We start from the raw sequence: 19,316 nt of genomic DNA, 5'->3' as shown, positions 1-19,316 counted from the left end.
AGCGCCCAACCTCATCCTGACTGGAATGTTAGCCGCAGCACTCAGCGCAACCACCAAAACCATATGTCGTTGTCCTTTTTTTTTCGGTCATATATCGCCTTCAGCATCCTCCCGAGTCTCGTAAAAAACCGCCAACCTCTGCCCAGAATTCATTTCCAGCTGCTTGCCTAGCCAGTTTGATCCTTCCTCAAAAATGTACTTTTTCTCCCTCCTTCCCCTCCTCATCACAGCCACCACCTCCTCCCCTTCCCCGGGTGGCCAAGTCCTTCCCCGACAGTCCTCCCCACCCCCGACCAACCCCTCCTTCATCTCGACCATCCTCGCCACAGCCAACGCCTACCGCTCCGCCCACGCCGCCCGCCCGCTGACCTGGGACGCGAACCTCGCCGCTTTTGCGTTGCAAAAGGCGAATGGATGCCGGCTTAACCATGCCGTACTTTTTTTGTTCTCTCCCCCCCCCTTTCCTGGTCAATGTCTAATTCTCTGTTCTAGGGCCCATACGGCGAAAACGCCTACTGGTCATGGTACTACCCGCCTACGCACCAACCTGATTTTACAGCGGAGATAGGCTGGGCGTTTGAGGTCTGGAACTCGCAGGAGGAGATTGATGCTTATGTTGCTGGGGACTTGCTGGGGGGAGCGCACTTTACGCAGACGGTTTGGAAGGCTACGGAGAGGGTTGGGTGTGCTTTTAGCGGGGAGAGGTGCGTGGGGAATCCGGATCAGGAATGGTGGTTTTATTGTGATTTTTGGCCGAGGGGGAATGTGAGGGGGTGGTATGGGGGGAATGTTACTGTTTGATTGGGGGGAAGTTGTTGGTTGGTGGTTGTGAAGGGGGGCGTGTGGGAGAGGGTTGGGGAAGGGATGGTGGCGTTGGTATCCTTGGCTGGTTGATGCTTTTATTCGTCGTGTGGGATGATTGGTTATGGTGCTTTTTCCGGTAGAGGAGTATTAATAGTACACGAAGGGCACGTTTTGCTTTTTTTTTGTATGTTGTGAATGGTGATGCTTTAGACAAAGGATTGAGGCGACATGTGTTGGGTTTAGAGTTACATCTGGTTGCCATGAGCCCCTTTTTTGCCCCTTTTTTGGTTGTTTACATGCAACAAAGGTTGTGGTGCCAAGACAGGAGCGTGCTACCTAATTTTTCTTTCTGGTACTTCATCAAGGTGGAGATGATGGAAAACTTGGAAATTGAGGCATGAATATATTGATTCAAACTTCATGAGTCATCAGACTAACAGATAGGTTAGTAAGATAGGTAAGTACTAAAAAGATATTGAGTGCAGTCATATAAAGCATCGTTCCTCCCACATAAGGCCCTTGAACCCATGCTACTACCCTGTCGCCGTCAATTTCTATCTTGGTTAAGACATCCCAGCTGCGGCTTCTCGAACCCTGACTCTATCACTCTCGCAAGGATCGCCACAGGCTGGGCAGGTGTAACCGTCGGTCTCAATGTCAACGCGCACCACCAGACATTTATTACAGCGCCACCATCCGTTGAAGACTGCACGTGGTGCGCGGCTTTCCCACCACTTTGCATCCTGTCTTTTGGTTCGCGATATGAGATCTTCCTTGTGGAAGTTACGGAGATGCCCCTTAAAGTGGTCTAGACCACCGAAGGGTGCTTCGTGGCGAGGGCATTTCTTGTAGTCGCAGCGGTACTCTCCTTTCTCGTCTTCGGGAATGTGCACCTGCTTGTAGTGTCGGTCGAGATCGGCTGAGCGGCTGAATGACTTTTGGCTGAGTCAAGAAGAAATGATCGTTTTGGTGGCAGACTGGCAGCTCGAGGCTGCAGCCCTCCAGCTGGCAGAGATTGGTGTCAGAAGTGGCCGGAACGGTGGCAGTGGCGGACCTCAGGCTGTTGGACATGCAGCGTCCCAGCCAATGGATTTTGTTTTTTTCCCAATCTTGCCACAGAGGACAAACGCAGCTTCCATACAGGACAGTTTGGAAGACTTTGGGCCGCGACTTCAACCCGACTGTAGGCCTCACTGTCTGAGGTTAATTACACTTGTGTTGGTAACAGCAGGGTTAGGGTATAGCCTGCTCCACGCTGGCGCTGAGCTTTGGTGCCTGTTAGTGTCCTCTCAGCCAAATCCCGATTTGAAACTTCACGACTGCAATCCACGACCGAACTCTGTTTGCAAGGCAGCCAATTTTGTCTGTCTGTAGCTCGCTTTCTTCCTTTCCTTTCTTTCTTCTCTGTCTCTTTCACGAAGCTTTTCTCTGAACTACCCTTTACACCAAATCCGCATGCTCAACCAACAACAAGTTGTCCAATCAAGTCGCGAGTCCATCATGGAGATCGCACTATACAACCACCTAGCGTTACCGCTGCGCGTTCCGCCGTCTGAAGATGGCAATCTGAGTGATCTTGAAATTCAGTTGACCGATCACTTGATCAGCAATGTGCGCATTATGTGCCAAGCGTTTCGACAGCCGTACCAACCTGGCGCTCACCCATCCGCGATTTCCAAGGCCTGGGAGTATATTCGCTTGTGCCTCGAATCGTCCAAGACTGTTAATCGGAACGGACGAGTCAACAGAACGACTCTGCTGTCGGAGTTTCATCATCTAGCCCAAGGAAATGCCGTGATCCTTCACATCAGCAGTCAAAATGCCGCTCTTTTGGTCCACCGACTCGGAGTCCGCGACGAGGTTGTCTTTGAAGTCTTCGAAACCTCACCAAGAAATGACGATGTCCTCGCCGCCGAGAACGCCTTGCAGTGGGACTTTCCAGGAAGCGCTGTTGCCATCCCGCTGGCGACCTTTGAAGATGGAGCATTTCAGGGCAGCCTGGCGACCTTTTTGGAGCAAGCATCTCTCGAGTCGACAAAGATGTTTGCTGCTCATACCTTCAAAGCAGGAGCTGACATCCACGAGTATCGAGACACATCGAGTCCAACCATGATCAGCTCCATGTTGATGGCCATCCTGGAAGAGAACGGCCGCCGAATCTCGACACCTCTTCTCCGCAAGCGAGTTCGTGACGACATCTCTTGGCATCAAGCGCGCAAGCCCTGGCGCCGGCTCCCATACTGGCTCGTCCTCAGAGTCTCCATCGCTCGATATCTTTCGCTCGTTGTGGGGGCAGAGATGGGCCGTTTCCAGTACAAATTCTTCATTTGCAACACCTTGGCCACCTTCCTGGAATCGGCACAGGCATCGCTGCAAGCTGATCAGGTTCACTTCCTCAAAACCAAGCTCTGCCGTCGGCTGGTGAAGCTGGATGTGGATAGGGGCAATGTGAAATCTGCAGGCACCCTGCCAGATATTGACATCCTTTTCGGCAAGCTCACTCCAGGAATCAACAAGATCATTGATGATGCCACCAGGCGCGTGGCTACCGAGTGGGAGGCGTTCAAAAAGGCCCATGCAAGGCCCATTCCCCAGTTGCCAAAGAGGGCCACCCCCGCCGACTTGAACCTACCATTGGAACTCAGCGGCAACATGTTGCGGGACCTACAGACGAGCTGGGGAAAGACGACGAGGGGACATTGCCGCAGATGGGTGGTCCCGGAACACTTTGATCTGGGTTCTGTTACGAACAAGCATCTGAGCGAATTTGCGCAGCCCTTATTCCACGTTACCCAGCAAGAGATGCTTCTTCAAGATTGCTCGCCAAATGAGTCGTTGATAACCTATCTCCAGACCGCACTTCCCCTATTCCACGGCAATCCCGAGCAACTCAGTATCCTCATTCTCAATGCAATGGAAATGTGGATGAGACTTGACCAAACGACCTGCTTCCAGTTCCCGCTTTTGACAGACTACCATCCTGTCTTCACACCCGAGTCGCTCAATGTCTTGCATTTGGCCACCTACAAAGATATGGTCCGCCTGCAAGCCGTCCAGAAGCATATTTCACAGAGAATCCACGCAAGTTCTCTTCCCAGATGCACCATATTCGATGATCCTTCTGCCAGCTGTTTTGCAGCGAGATATTTCGATGGCATGCATCCCGACTCTGTTGCCATGCGTAACTCGTATGCAGATATCACCCATGCAGATGTTTTGAGGAAAGAATTGAAACGCAAAGAGTGGGAAAAGAAGACTGAGGAGTTCCAGAACCTGACTCGACAGGTTGGTATGTAAAAGACTCTTCCACTTGGACATACACGCAACATGGCAACTAATCTATGAATAGATGGAAGCTCATGCATCCTCATCGTGGACGACGATGACCCCCTTGGACGTAGCTTTCACGATGACCATCACTGCCCGCGGTGTCGAGCAATGCACAAGCTGGAGAAGATACGGATCCAGATCTACGAGGAATCTCTCCCCTCTGATATTCACCTTGCCAAAGCCGCAGTGTTTGAGCTCCGGTGCCCCCCAGCCTTCGCGAACTATCGCGACACAACGTTGATGCTTATATCCAAGCTTGCAAGCCCGGAGGTTACTGTGGGTGTAACTCCAAAATGCCTGCTGAATGGCTACTCTCAGCTCTACACCGTCGCAAACATCTATCCCAAGTTCACTCTGGCATCTTTGACAAAATCATGTATGTTTTACCTCGGCCTTTTTTTTGTCTTTGTGATACCTGCTAACGTACCCAAGTCTTGCAAACCCACTACTCCATTGTCAGATTTCCCGTCGAGTGGGAAGGTGGACGAGACGGACTGTGCAAACCCAACGGGCTGAGACTTGCATACGCTTACATCGACAGCGATACAACTATGTGGACAGGTAGGACATTCATGACTCCAAGCTTTGCCCATCATGTTCAGCTGAAGCTGCCGGAAAAGTCTCCTCTCCGCCCCATATTGAGCCATAAAAGCTTCGCCGTTGAGGGGCAAGGTCCGAGTTCGTACGAGATCATGGCTACACAGCCCAACTGCCCTTCTGGGCTGAACCCTCACGAGTTCCTGGCCCTGAAAAGTCTCGTATCGGGGGCAGCGCGAAGATGGCTTTCGATCTTGACGGAATTGGCCTCGACAAACTTGAACTGGTCCAGCGAAGGCACCATGTTATTGTTGCTGCATCTAGCACTCCAGTGCGGTCCCAGCTCTGACAAGGACGATCCTCTTCGCCTTGTGCACTCGGTATTTCGCGATGCTCATTTTGTGCAGAAGCTTCTAGAGCAGGTCAACACGCGTCTTACCACCCTGTCAGCCTTGGCCAGTTGGAGAGAAACGCACCTCATGAGAATCACGATTGTGCTTACCTTGCGCATACAGGAGTTGGCCAGCAGTGCAGGGCTGGCCCAACTTCATTTTCAAGCCCTCGAGTCGGTGATTCAAGCTCGCAGGACATGCATTAGCTGGCTCAGGATGCTTCGCGAGGAAGTGCAAAATTGCGCAGATATATCCACGGCGCAGCAATTACAGGAGCGCGCACTGGGCGCTGCTTTGCTCTGTCGACGTACATTCATGATCAACCTGGAACAAACAACACCTCTTGATCCTCTGTCCTTGGAAGCATATATCGAGTCCACTGTTGCGATCCAGGAAAACATGACGAGTGATGTCGGCTCACTTTCCCAGACCACCCTCCATGACCTCGTGTTCGCAACAAAGCTGTCATATCAGCTTCAAAATCTTCTCATCCAGTCGATCAACCAGCACCCCGAAGGACTCTATAATGCCTTGAAACAATTTTGGCCTGATGCTGAGCGCCTGGACCCCATTACTACCACTGTAGAAGTTGAAGGTCGGGGTTGGATTCGGTGCGAGCTCCCTGAAACGGATGTTGAGCGACATCAAGCCGTGCATTTGAACATTCTTCTCGGGACACTTCTCGTCAATGGCAAACCTGTTGGAGTAAGCTGAACGTCCGCACATTCTAATTGCAGATGAAGCTAACTGGAAAACAGAGGCTTCCCCAGGATACCCGAAACGAGGTTGTGGTGAAAGAATTGTTTGGCGACCAGCCCCTGATGGTGTACCAATCATCGCTTCCATCGATGACGTACAGTACGTAACTGAACATCCGACCGCATGTGACTGTGATGGCTAACTCTGCTAAACCATCAGCTCTCAAGTATACACCGAAGCGTGTGACCGTGCATATCGGATCCGAAAAGGGTCAGACGGTTGTGCTAGCGAAATACGAGCACATGCTTGTTCGTCTAATTCCTCGAGAGCGCTTTTGTCGAAAAGATCTTCACGATCTTCCCAGTCCCCTGATATGGGAACACTTTCACTGGCTGTATGTTCTTCTATCTTGATAGCGAGACCGCCGCAAGGCTAACTTAAGGATTAGGAATTTGAAGACAGGCCGCCTCTATATCACGCCATCCCACAACAAGTGGAATTTCGGCCACTATTCGAATTGGGAGGTGGACATACACAGAGGCTACGCTCAGCGACGACAGCATGACGGGGAGGTGGTGAGCATGGTGAATCCTAGGTCTCCCCTTTTCCAGAGAATTGCCAACATCGTTCAAGGCCTCGCGCAGGGGCAGCACATTCTCGTTACGCAGAAAAAGTCTCACGGGTCACTCGAAGTTCGGGTTCAAAGTCTGGAACTGTTGTTCTTTGTCAACCACAACTCCCTCCTATTTTCACCACAGCTTGGACTCGAAATCGACCCACTGCAAGACGCTGGCACTTGGTACGGCCTTGAACATAAACTGGTCTGTCGAAAAGTACACAATCCTTTTCGTCGGACCATTCTAGTACCACTGCCCTCGGGCGCCTTTCAGTTAAGAAGATCAGGCTGTCATGTTGAACTTGTCGTTGGGCGGAGCGACCAATACGGGAAGTTCGACATCAATGACACTTTGGGAAGAATCGACTGTGCAGCTGAACCTGTACTGGTGTATGCCAAAGCTTTGATTCACGCCTTCACGTCTTTTCCTTTACCGGACCCTTTGACTGGCCGCACTGGAACCGAAGAAAGTCTTCATTGGCTCGAGTCAGGAATTTGTCGCCCCTGGACAGTTCTCGGAAGAGAAGTTTCGTTGCTGCAGCAGATTGCGAGTCTTACCCCCATAAGGGAGTACTACCCATCGGGCCTCAAGGGTATGAAGACAGACTTCTGGAACGAGCACCTTACCACTCACATACAGCACCCTCTCTATCGACTGGTTGTCCAAAAGATTCTATCAATCTCGAACGATTTGAGGATGTTCAACCCACCCCGAGATGATGAAGACAACTTACATGATCTTCTACCAGCAGGTGGCGAAGTTTGGCTTAACAAAAGGTCATTGGCGCGCCGCCAGCTGTATGAGAGGGATTCTGAGAGTAACGATACACCGATCACTTCAGGAAGGACGGACAGAGTGTACATTGCACGCGACAAGAGTGTCAACTCGGACAAACTGTACAGAAGGGTCATGGAAACAACCCATCTCTTGCGCACGCGGCCAGTCAAGTTCCCAACTCCGACCAACTTGGCTTCTACTTTTGCCTTGGGAAATGTCGTGGGTGGGTTTGGCCAGGCTTATGATAAGGTTTCCCTCAATGATCGGATGTACACAGACATCCAAGAGAACTGGGGCGCCCTCGTGGAGTACTGCCGGAATCCAAACCAGTCATGCTACAGCCTCATGTTTCTTTTCGCCAATCTGGCCTTTCGCGAGGCTACGAATGACAAGCTTCTGAAGGGGCTCGTTGCATTTGCTATCTTGAGAAACCTTCGAATGCTGCCTCTACCGAGACCTTGGCCTCTGTACTTCAACTTCCGCCCCGCAGCGGTGCCTCAATTGGAAGACGTCATCAAGCTACTACTGCCATTCAGGATACCACCACCAGAGGACGAGAAAGAGAAGCTGGGCGCATTCCTCACCATGAAGCTGAGGCGGAAGATACAAGCAGCCAAGGACGCCCACGAGATGCGGAGTCAAAGTGACTGCCACAAACTTGCCAAGATCATGCTCGCTCAGTGGCCCTCTGAGAAGCCAGATCTGTCGGAACTACAAACCAGCGATCTCTTGCTGGAGGTCGATATCGCAGTTCAGGCGGTTATTCCAGAGTGGCAGCGGTTATACAGGAACCTAGAGCTTTGGAACCATCTCAAGGAAGTGCAGCTGATACTGGATGAGCATTTTCAAGATGTCGAGTACAGCCCTGCGATTGTCACGGCGGCTGAAGAGGTCCTATCGTGTCGGGTTCGCGGAGGCGAAGTGCCTACGCTAAGCGTAAACCTCCTTTGCAAGGATTTCATCCCCCGGCTTTCGTCCCAACCCACAACGACGACAAGGTCTGCCGCTGAGTGGTCTCCTCTTGCCAGCTTGCCCAATGATGGGCGTCGTGCCTCCGGACAGGTCAACGACAGAGCCATTGTCGGCAACGCACAGCCGCAGATGTCCGCATACGAGGTCAAGAGATACATAGATGAGCTGCGGGGGATTGTTGATACACTAGGCAACAGCAAGTCACTGGTCCGAAAGAAATATGCTCAGGATCTCAGTGGCAGTTTACAGGCCCTCAGGTGTCTCAAAACCCCGGACCAACTTGCGAAGCCATTTCTTGCTATCCGGCCAAACAGCGGCACGAAGGGCGATGTCAGCCATCTGTTTGAGGTGTTGAAGGCGTCATTGGTTGCAGAGACTTCCAATGTTTCGTCCCGCCGAATCGAATGGCTGAGGATTGGAGGCCTGTGGCCTGCCATCACCACCACAGCCTTACTCGAACAGTTGCGGTCAACCAGCAGCACATGCTTCGGGGCAGGCATGCGCCAAGGCCTTATCCAGTTTGGACTTGCCATAACCAAGCTTCAGCGAGAAATGCGGCTCAATGACTGTGTCATGGCAGGTGATGTCTCTCGCTACCAGGACGAGGAAGCGAACACTGGTCATCAGAACTGGGACCCAGCTCAACACCCCGACTGGTTACTCTTGGAGATTGAGGCCAACCTCCTGATACGACCCGGCCAAATCGATGTGGCGCGGGCCACCATCTCACCCGAATCCGGGAGCAATTCGGTTCTGCAGATGAACATGGGGGAAGGCAAGACATCATGCATCATTCCGATGTGCGCAGCCTTCATGGCTGACACGAAGAATCTTGTGAGGGTAATTGTACCGAAGGCCCTGTTGCTCCAAACGGCACTGCTGCTTCAATCTCGTCTTGGGGTGATGCTGAACCGCCACGTTCGCCATGTGCCCTTTTCTCGCCGAACATCAACACGGGGGGGCAATATCAAGCTCTACTTTGATATCCACAAGCAAAGCCGAGACACGGCAGGCGTCATGCTATGTTTGCCTGAACATAATCTCTCGTTCATGTTGAGTGGCCAGCAGAGGCTTCTTGATGGCAATATCAATGAAGCGAAACCGATGATGAAGGTTCATGCCTGGATTAAATCACACTCTCGAGACATTCTGGACGAATCCGACTACACCCTGGCGACGCGCACCCAGCTCATCTACCCTTCAGGCTCTCAGATGTCAGTCGATGGTCGTCCCCATCGCTGGCTCACTGTTCAGGCCCTTCTCAGCCTTGTTGACCAACATCTTTATGGTCTGCAGGTTTCTTTCCCGAAGTCGCTCGAAGTGGTGAGGAGACCTGGTGGCGGGTTTCCTTTGATATACTTTCTCCGGCAGGACGTCGAGGATGAATTGCTTCGCCGGCTGACAGTCGACATCACCAACGGCCTGGGTCACATCCTCCCCATGCATTACCTGAATGCTGGCGAGCGGCGCGCTGTGGTCGACATTTTGTCCCCAACGAAATCTAGACTCGGCCCCATCACGTTGGAGAAGGTGAGAAAGCTGTGTCCTGAGAGGCCCGAGGTGGGGAAAACGATCTATCTCCTCCGTGGCTTGTTGGTGAACCGGATCCTGATCATGACCCTGAAGAAGAGATGGAACGTGCAATATGGGTTGCATCCAAACCGTGATCCGGTGGCCGTCCCTTTCCATGCCAAGGGTGTGCCTAGTGATCAGTCGGAATGGGGCCATCCAGACGTAGCGATTCTGTTCACTTGTCTCGTCTTCTATTACGACGGAATCTTGGAACCGCAGCTAAGGCAAGCACTTGCTCGCGTGCTCAAATCCGATGATCCGTCGACCGAGTATGACAAGTGGGTTCAAAGCTGCGATAGCTTCCCAGAGTCGCTCAAGGCGTGGAATGGGATCAATGTGGAGGACAATGTCCAAATCCACGAGATCTGGAGAGCGGTCCGATACCGGACTGTGGTTATTGACTACTATCTGAACAACTTCGTCTTCCCACGCCATGCAAAGCAATTCAAGGTCAAGCTGCAATCCAGTGGTTGGGACATTCCACTCTTCTCAAGCGAAACGAAGGACGCCAAACTGTCAAAGGCACTCACAACAGGATTCAGCGGCACCAATGACAACCGCACCATGCTCCCGCTCACTATTCAGCAGGCGGATCTTCCCGCACTGTCCCATACCAACGCCGAAGTGCTAACATACCTGCTTCACGAACGGTCCCGGCGGTGCCAAGTCATTACCAACCAGTACGGGAAGAGAGCAACGGAGCGCGATCTGCTTTACCTACTCAGGGAGCGTAACATACAGGTCCTGATTGATGCCGGCGCACAAATTCTAGAGATGGATAATGAAATTCTCGCCAAGACATGGCTGTCCATAGACGGACGCTGCAGTGCTGCATTGTATTTCGATTCGTCAAACAAGCCATGGGTCATTGACAAACAAAGGCGCAAAACGCCTCTCTTGGCCTCGCCGTATGCGGACGACTTGTCGAGATGCCTGGTCTATCTTGACGAAGCCCACACTAGGGGCACAGATTTGAAACTTCCTCTTGGTGCCTGTGGTGCCTTGACAGTGGGTCAAGGGCAATCCAAGGATCACACCGTTCAAGCTGCCATGCGACTGCGTCAGTTGGGGAAGAGCCAGTCTGTCATGTTTTTCGTCCCTCCAGAGGTCAACCAGGTCATCAAGGACCTTCGGAACAAGTCGGTGTTTGACAAGATCGACTCGCACGATGTCATTTGTTGGCTTCTCGACAATACCTGTGATGGCATTGAGCAGCTGCAGCCTTTGTACTTCTCCCAGGGCATGGATTTCTGCCGAAGAACACAGGCAGCGATCGATAACCCGGACTGTTTGACTCATCCAGGCCAGCAGGCGGACTACGTGGCAGCCATCAAGCAAAACGAGCTGCAGACGTTGCAGGAGATGTATGAGCCCAAGACCAAGGTGAAAGCTGCAAAGCTTTCGATTGAGGCGGGCTCCTCACATCCAACGGTTGCAGGGTTTTTGAAAGAGCTCAACAACCGCCGCAAGGGGTTCCAAGACACCGGCAAAGCGGTGCACGGATCTGCATTGCAAGAGGTGGAACAAGAGCGCGAAGTGGCCTTTGAGGTTGAGACTGTTCGCCAAGTCAAGAGGCCGGTCATGTACGATGCTCTCACCTTTCCCGGCATGAGCAAAGAGATCGACACGTTTGCCCGGACTGGCAGGATACCTGTTGGAAGCCTCTCTGTCTGCCACGTTTTTGAGCTCCTTAGAAAGACAGCTCTGGGGCGAAAACACAAGATTAGGGCGCAGGACCAAACCTCGCGGTTGTTTGTCTCGGTCGAGTTTGGGCGCACGGTCAAGCTTCACACTGATCTCGCCAAGGACACCTTTTTGCGTCCGGTGAACTGGGTTCTGTGGAGCGGATTCACGCAGACGGCGATTGTTTTGATCCCGGAGGAGGCTGAGATTCTGATTCAGATGATCCGGGGTAAGGTGACGCACCCTTGCGTTCACCTCATTTGCTATGCCTCCCCTGTTACGAGGAGTATGCTTCCGTTTGACAAGCTCAACTTCTTTAGCATGCCGCCTTTGCCAGAGGGTTGGGTCGCGCCGCAGTGGTTGAGGACGGAGATTGGGATTCTTGCCGGCAGGCTGTATTTTGAGTGGGAGGAATATGAGGCCCTGTGTACGTTCCTCGGTGTGGACGCCAGCGACGGAACGGTTAAGGGCTTGGGTCTTGTTGATGGGGAGGATGAGGGGTATGGAGGTGATGGGGCGGCTGATGAGGATGATACCCTGAGGAACACCCAAACCAACAACAGCTTTGCACCGAGACCATTGACGTTTTTGCAAGAGTGGCTTGCTGTCAGGAGACACGGTCAGGATTTTGTTCACACGCCCATGGGGTTCTTGACACAGAGCAAGCCTTTGCAACAAGACCACCCTTTCTTTGGGGGCACGTCTTTGCCGTTGCCCACGCCGGATGCGCCGTTGGGGTTGCCTACTGCCGCTAGTCTGGGGGGTGATAGTAGTGGGAGGGAGGAGGAGAATCATGACTTTTTTGATGGGGGGTTGGATGATATGGGGGCTAATGTTGGGGTGCCGGTGGAGGAGTGGGAAGAGGAGGAGTGGGAAAAGGAAGAGGATGGGAAGGAGGTGGTGGTGTATGAGGAGTGTGAAATTTCGTCGGGGATGACGTCGGGGAGTAGGAGTCTTGAGATGACGGATTCGGGGTCGTCGGAGAGGGGGGAGTATTATACTTGAGGTGTGAGGGTTGGAGTTTAGGTTTTTCTTTTTTTGTCCTGTAGTTTTTGTTTGTTTGGATTGGAGTTGGGGATTGGCTTCAGTTGTATGATACCATGGGAATTTGAATGGGTGGGGGGATTAACGGGTTTATGGAATTGGGATTGGGATTGGGAGTTGTGTGGGATTTGGGATACGGGATTTGTATGAGATTTGTTGATACCACATGGGACATGGGACATGGGACATGGCATTTGAGGGAATAGAGATAGATTGGGTGTTTGGGGGGGCCTGGTGGGGTAATTTCGAAGGAGTTTGTGTGCATGTTAGATTTTGTGGGAACAGATGATGTACGAGTATGCTTGATCTGTGTTTGCTTTGAGTGCCCAGTGGTATGATGTTTGGAACTTTTGAGGACAAGATATCATCGTTGACTGCTTGTGTCTTGCAGCTCTTTGCCATACCTCCAACTGGCTCGTGAATCCTTATTGTAATCTCTGTCCCAGATGACAAGCTTTCGCAATCCGAGCATTTTAAAGCCCACTCCACGCATTTTAAAGTCGTAATCCAAGCCTTTTAATACCCCAATCCCAGCTTAGGTGAGTACTGGAACAGGACTTCCTTACAGAAAGGCGCGTGAGCTCCCTGGTTTCAAAGGGACTTTTGGAAGTCTCAATACACATTCGAGTAAGACGCTGGTAATGTGTGTTGGAAAGGCTCGGAAAGAGTTGGTAGAATGCTTGGGTGAAACCAAAAAGATAGATAAAGCTTGGGTACCTAAGAAGAAATATAGCTGGGGCAAAAGACAGATAAAGCTTAGACAAATAACTTTGTTTACAATTTTGTGTGACTAGCCCGGTTGTGCAAAACGGAATTTAGGTCGTGGGGAGGAAGCTTTATAATCCAAGGTTTATATGGGCCAACGGGGAAAGAGAGGAAACAAATGCTCATGTATGTATGTGAGTGCCCTGTGAAGTACACTGGTGACATCACACTACCTGTCAATGGTATTTGGAAAGCGCGGTGCTTCAAGTCTTGCATGCCGGCTCACCCCCTGACAGTCCCCCCATTCACACCAAGATCATGTCAACAGAAAGTTCAAAGAATTTGAATTCAAGTAAATTTTAGGCTACACACAACCCCCAAACCAGCCAAACACCCTTTTCTGCTGCCCCCCAAAACTAGACAATATATTCTAAGAATAAAAATAATACATCAAACGCAAGAAAAAAAAATCGAACAATGTTCATACATGTCGTCATAACCGGTCGTGATTTTGATATCCCCTTCCTTCACAACACCGAATCACCGTGCAATTCCTCTGCTTGACTCGTCTCCTTCAGCCAGAAACTCCCCCCTTCCCACAAGCCCAAGCCACTCGTGTATAAATACATCTACCCCCGTATATGCACACATATGCGTCCACCTCTTTTGACACATCAACGTCCGATATCATCCCCCTCTTCAGTGATTACATTAGTAGCAAGTCAAATACAAGAAATGTCAAAAACATATAGCAAAGGAAATAGAGCAAGAGCTATGCTCGTTAGTGTGTCCTCTTGACGTTTGTGTCGTCCCCTTGTTGCTTTCCCCGTGAATAATTGATGTTATTAGTATCCCTCCTGCGGGCCTCCATGTCCGCCAAACATGTTCGGGTTCGCCCCTCCATGAAATCCCCATTCGACCTCCTCATTTCCGGGAAGACCATGCATCTCCATTGGCCCCGTAGTCGGGGTAAAGCCAGGCATTGTGGTATGGCCACCTTGACCGTAAATCTCATGTGGCTGCTGCTGTTGATGAAGCTGATGTCTGTGCTGCTGTTGGTGAGGATGGCCAGGTCCGACAACACCGTGGTGCATGCCTATTGGCGACTGGACATGCATGGTAACCCCCATGTCATCCGGCAAGGGCTTGCTACAGGAAGGACAGTACATGTTGTTACAACGTCCTGGGGGGTGGTCTTCAACGAGAGTCTGAGCCGAGTCGCGATTTTCGTCACGCATCCAGGTCGAGGCAACGGAAGACCTGGGTGTTATGAGACGGCTTGCTCGGATCGTTGCCGTGGATTGTGGTCGGGGAACCATGTCGTGCTGCTGGAGCCCGTCGCCTGTAGGGACGTGAACTGCGCCTTGGTGCTCTTGGTTTGCAAGGTAATTTTGAACCTCGAGGTGGCTTGGTCCTATCGGAACAGGTGAGTAATGGGCTGGTGCTGTTATGAGATCTGGAGACTGGAACATGTCTCCGGCAGTGGTGTAAGGAATGGCATAGTTGGCGGGCATGGAGACAGGAGGCGAGTCCCAGTTGGGATGCTGAAAGGCTACAATTGGCTGCTCCATCTGTCCACTTGTTGAAGCTGGCATGAGCGCAGACTGACTTGGCAGAACCGACGGTGGCCGGAATGAGGTATTGATCACCCTGGCTTGTCCCTGGGGAGTTCGTGCTCGCTGGATGGGCACTGGGATCTGCGTGGTTGGCTGCGTCTTGGGCAGAACTTCGGCTCTCTTGATCCTCTTCACGGGGTTGGGACGTCTTCTTGCTGCAGCCGAAGGAGCGCCGCGTCCAGGGCTTTCTGTTCCGACCAGTGTCGTTCCGGCCATTGTGCTGACCATACCTGTGCTTCCTGATAGCATAGTTGGAGTGGAAGCAGGAGAGGGTGTCAGCCGTTGTCCGCTTGGGGCCCAGCTGGCCGTGTCGGAAACATCCACAACTGTATTCTCCACCGGATTCACATTGAAGAAAGATACCGCGCCTGATATTTTCTTCTCCCAATCCTGGACCACGGTTTCAATCCAGTTGTAGATGGACTTGATGCTTCTTTTCAACCCTTGGTGAATCTTCATGTCGATATCTCCAATGTGTGTTGCCCCATCAAGAACATGTCGATACTGCAGTTCCAGCAATTCTTTCAGCTGGTCCTTGTACTTCTCAGACTCGGAGATGAAGTCAAAAGCCTCCATCACGGGAATGAACGCTGTTGTGATGTCAGTCAAATTCCATCACGACAGGAAACACATGACCTACCGGGCTCTGGAATCTCCCTGTCATGTGGAAACAAGAGCTTCCACAATGATTTCCAGTTGTCGATCTTGGCCTTGAGACTTCTGGCCTCGAGCGACGAAATAATTTTCTGGGTAATACCATCTTCCGGGTTAGCTCCGCCGTGATCAACCGAGAGGCGGCACGGCTCTGGTTGCCGCAAATGAGAGTCGAGGTCGTTTTTCGAAGGAAAGCCCTTGCAGCACCGAGGGCAAAGGAATGGACCCGCGTTTCGCTGAACGGGTGGGTGGTGAGCACGAATGTGCTTTTTGAGTTGTGACATGTCGGAAAATGAGTGTGTAGCGCAGACATAATGGTCTCGCACGTTGAATCGAAGAGGGTTTCTCTTTCTGTAAGGACAGCTGAAGTTTGTTGTGTTTTTACTGGTGTACCCCTGGGCGGCCATGGTGGTATCCCCATCATCATCCCCTCCTCCCATGTGGTCCCGGCCTCCCAGCCCGCTTCCATCATCACTGCCTCCGCCTTCAGCCTTTCTCTTCCCCTTGCTGAAATAACCACCGGAGGACTGTTGATCATAGCCTCCTTCTCCCGGCGTACCTCCACCCTGTGACGTTGGTGTCCCCTGTCCAGACGTTGCCTGCACGATGCCCATGGTTCCATCCTGAGCCACGCTGGAAAGCTCCTGAACATAGCGGTATGTGCAATCCCATATCATCAAAGGAGCTGCGCAGTCATCGACATCCTTGCCACAAGTGTTCCGCAGGACCCAGGACGAGATTTCATCAATGAGCCTGTCCTTGTCCAGCTCACCTTCCTCCTCCAGCTTCTTGCAAGTCATGCTGGAACTAGGTCGGGATGGCACACCCAAATGATTTCTGCTTTCCGAGTAAAACATGTTGGCGAGGTTGGGGTGGTAGGCAAGTATCGGGGCCTCTCCGTCGTCAGCATCTTCCACCTCGATGCGGATCTCCCGGGAAAGGCGTGATTCTGCGCGGCTGCAGGAAGAAGCAGTGTTGACACAGGTTGTGGAGGTGAGAATGGAGTCGATGGACCCAACGACCCGATGGGTCTTGCGGAAGTCCTTGTCTGCAGGCTGGTACTCAGCAGTGTCTTGTTCCTTGGCTTTCTTGAGGCTGCTGCGTGAGTCCATGGACTTAAGCTGAGGGCGGCTATGAGGCTTGGTCATCATATCTGATATGATAACCTTGGGGCCTCCACCAACGCCATAGCTGGCCATGGTTGGGCTCTGGGGCGGTGTTGACCCAGACAGAGACAAAGCATCTGCGGCAGGCCTGGAGTAACGGTCAACAGGGTCTTGACCCTGTGCCTTGAGGTCAATGTCGGCGGCTGCAGTCTTCCGGTCATGGTGCCGTGGTCGAAGGGGAATGCATATATTCATGCTGCCTCCCTTCTGTGCAACACGCGACGACAGCACGGGGGACCTGCCGCGGGGTTCCATGGTGATGCTTGAACTGCCAGGTCAGTGATGAAATGAGGTCAGGTCAGGCTCTCGAGCCTCAGGCCCCTCCTCCTATCGAAGGCAGGCTAAGACAGACAAGACAGCGCGCGCGCGGTGCGCGGGTGGTCAGAGACGGAGTACACCGAGACTGGTTCGTAGGTAGGTGTCGGGATGCGGAGACTCGGGCGGGATCAAAGGAGTGACTGTTCATGCGCGAATGGGCAGAGAGAGTGGGTTGGCTGTAACGAACGACGAGAGAGAGCGCATAACAAAAGAGAGATTGGGTCCAACGGACAGGACGACACACCCTGACCAGTCAGTCAGTCAGTCTGCCGAACAAGAGATGTCGGCGCCTGTCATGTTTCTCCAGTCGCAAAAGTTCAAAAGTTTGACAACTGGAGAATTCAAAGGCCCCAAGAAACCCCAAGAATCAGTTCGCGCTTTCCGCAATCTCCCCTGACCGCGTAATTTCGATCGCTACCGTGTGGCGTCGGCCAATTAAACAGTGCTGGCCGCCTATTGGTTCAGGCAGCCTGTCCTGGGGCCGACCCCTGTACCCCAAGCACCGCAACAGGGTCACATCGCCAATCTCAGATTGATGTGTTTCCTCTCTCTGCCCACGAGCTCGGGACGGGAGATCTGATAAAAAACTGATCGGGCTGCCTTTCCGGGTCCGCTATAAAATAACAACGGTTTTGCTCCCCGTGCTCCCCCCACAAACTGTCATCATCATCCCTCCCAGTCCACGCACTGACGCTATCGAGAAAACAGCGTTAAAAATGGCCGTGTTTGCCGTCTCAGCCTTGGTGTTTACATCTTGCGCCGCAGTATTTTTAGGCATCGTGTTGTTGTTGACGCTACGGATATACAGACGCCAAAAGAACGCGGTGGTCAATTCTCCGAGGTTGAGGTTGCAACGGCCAGTCCTCTCGGCAGCCGGGCCGGTTCCCTTTCCTGGTGAACATTTTCATTCCTGTCCCAACGACATGCGATTCTTGGGTCACTTGATTTCCACAGATAAATCTCCGGTTTCATCAACTGCACTGTTCAAATATTGCAGGTGCAGAACAGCAGCATGACCTGATTCCTGTGCGCTCTTTCCCTCGGATTGTCTTCAGCCCGCAACTGCTGCTGCTGCTGCAGTGCCAAGCCCCCTCGGATTCCGCTTCCATGCATATGCAACATGCTTTGCAGCCTTCTAGAATACCCACAATGAGTGCATTGAACGCATCGCCTATCACTAAAAGTATTTATTTGCGCATCTGTCTTTTTGTCATGTGTCAATGCCTCATGTTTGGTTGAGAACCTGCAAGCATGCATTGAGTTGAGGGGCCACTGGACAGCAAGGTAGGTATCATAGTATCACAGAAAATGCATCTCTGTCTCTGGAAGCTTGGTACATGAACAGATTGGCCCAAATCGTCATCTCTCTTCGGCTTCCAAATCATTAAACGAACCAAAAAGGAACTTTTATGCAGCGCTTATTAGCGCTTACAATGACACACACCCGCGGCTGGAGAAAATCACATGCTTCATTGTCCCACGCTTGCTCTTATGGCTAGGTGGTCTGCACGGCTTATATCAATAAGGCTAGTCAGCCACGCCCCATCATCAGATTTGCTGGGAAGCTTGGATCAGGTCCGGTCAGTGCTCAGATCACGTCCATATAATGCTTAGATCAGGTCCAGACAGTGCTCAGATCAAGCTCAGGTTGAGTGATGGAAAGCTGAGATAATATTCTCAACCAGGTGACATAGTTGGAAGAAAAGGCAAAACAACACAGATGATAAATGAACAGTTGGATGCTGATAAAGAACCTCCAACATAATCTATGATCCGAAAACAGTACCAGGATAACGCCGACAAAAGAGAAACCTTGCCTACTCTGTGACCTTGACTTCTTCCGGGGTGTCCTTCGCTCCCTCTGGACGCCAATCCCACCCGGGTGGCTCATCCCGCACCATCAATGCAAATTCGGTTCTACCAGACTCCAGGATACGGGTTTGTTTGATCCGCTCCTTGATCTCCTTTACAAAGGGTCGCGAGCTATTCCTAAGCTCCACGGCATCCACGCCGTCTCGATCCGGGTCGGATTTCTTCTTGTCTGTGACCCGGTACCCTTCCACAGTTGCCGCAGGATTTCTCGCAGAAGGCCCTCTGCATTTGATAGAAGCCAATGGTATGTTTCGGGTGATGGAGATGAGCTGCGGTCGGATGCTCTGGAATGCTTGCTCGGCTTCGGGGCTGAGAGGTCTGATGTATATCTACCAAACCCGACCATTCGCCACTTGTGCTTCTCGGCATCGTCGTATTCGATGACATGTGTACAGCGAAACGGGACGTTATCGTTAATTGCGGCTGCAGTCATTCGGGCAGCATATACCCTTGGTCTGAGTGGAGGAAGTCGTGAACTTGACTCGGCGATTGAGGGTGGAGGGGATTTAGCTATAGAGCTGTGTCACGGTTTCGAGTCGAAGCCTTGCATCGTGAAGA

At 52.0% G+C, this 19,316-nt stretch overlaps 5 protein-coding genes across 5 annotated transcripts; 3 read left to right on the top strand and 2 right to left on the bottom strand.

Moving 5' to 3' along the window:
• Positions 1 to 39: 39 nt before the first annotated feature.
• Positions 40 to 801, top strand: QC763_606260 (uncharacterized protein; the record flags this gene model as incomplete). Its single annotated transcript, XM_062914463.1, has 2 exons — positions 40 to 433; positions 493 to 801. The coding sequence occupies exons 1-2, from the start codon at positions 194 to 196 to the stop codon at positions 799 to 801; spliced, it is 549 nt and encodes a 182-aa protein (XP_062763137.1). The 5' UTR covers positions 40 to 193.
• Positions 802 to 1,351: 550 nt separating this feature from the next.
• QC763_606250 (uncharacterized protein) lies at positions 1,352 to 1,546 on the bottom strand (the record flags this gene model as incomplete). Its single annotated transcript, XM_062914462.1, has 1 exon — positions 1,352 to 1,546. One exon carries the CDS (start codon positions 1,544 to 1,546, stop codon positions 1,352 to 1,354), a length of 195 nt encoding a protein of 64 aa, XP_062763136.1.
• A 445-nt stretch (positions 1,547 to 1,991) lies between these two features.
• Positions 1,992 to 4,650, top strand: QC763_0095800 (uncharacterized protein; the record flags this gene model as incomplete). Its single annotated transcript, XM_062906315.1, has 3 exons — positions 1,992 to 4,093; positions 4,154 to 4,510; positions 4,595 to 4,650. The coding sequence occupies exons 1-3, from the start codon at positions 2,260 to 2,262 to the stop codon at positions 4,648 to 4,650; spliced, it is 2,247 nt and encodes a 748-aa protein (XP_062763135.1). The 5' UTR covers positions 1,992 to 2,259.
• A 35-nt stretch (positions 4,651 to 4,685) lies between these two features.
• Positions 4,686 to 12,388, top strand: QC763_0095790 (uncharacterized protein; the record flags this gene model as incomplete). Its single annotated transcript, XM_062906314.1, has 4 exons — positions 4,686 to 5,768; positions 5,822 to 5,921; positions 5,982 to 6,156; positions 6,211 to 12,388. The coding sequence occupies 4 exons, from the start codon at positions 4,686 to 4,688 to the stop codon at positions 12,386 to 12,388; spliced, it is 7,536 nt and encodes a 2,511-aa protein (XP_062763134.1).
• A 1,076-nt stretch (positions 12,389 to 13,464) lies between these two features.
• On the bottom strand, positions 13,465 to 17,272 carry QC763_606220 (uncharacterized protein). Its single transcript, XM_062914461.1, has 2 exons — positions 15,389 to 17,272; positions 13,465 to 15,338 (listed from the first exon to the last, which is right to left on the bottom strand). Exons 1-2 carry the CDS (start codon positions 16,821 to 16,823, stop codon positions 13,978 to 13,980), a joined length of 2,796 nt encoding a protein of 931 aa, XP_062763133.1. The 5' UTR covers positions 16,824 to 17,272; the 3' UTR covers positions 13,465 to 13,977.
• Positions 17,273 to 19,316: the final 2,044 nt, after the last annotated feature.

This window comes from Podospora pseudopauciseta, chromosome 6 (assembly GCF_035222475.1).
Source record: "Podospora pseudopauciseta strain CBS 411.78 chromosome 6, whole genome shotgun sequence".
NCBI classification, from domain to species: Eukaryota; Fungi; Ascomycota; class Sordariomycetes; order Sordariales; family Podosporaceae; genus Podospora; species Podospora pseudopauciseta.
This window is presented reverse-complemented; position numbering and strand designations above follow the sequence as displayed.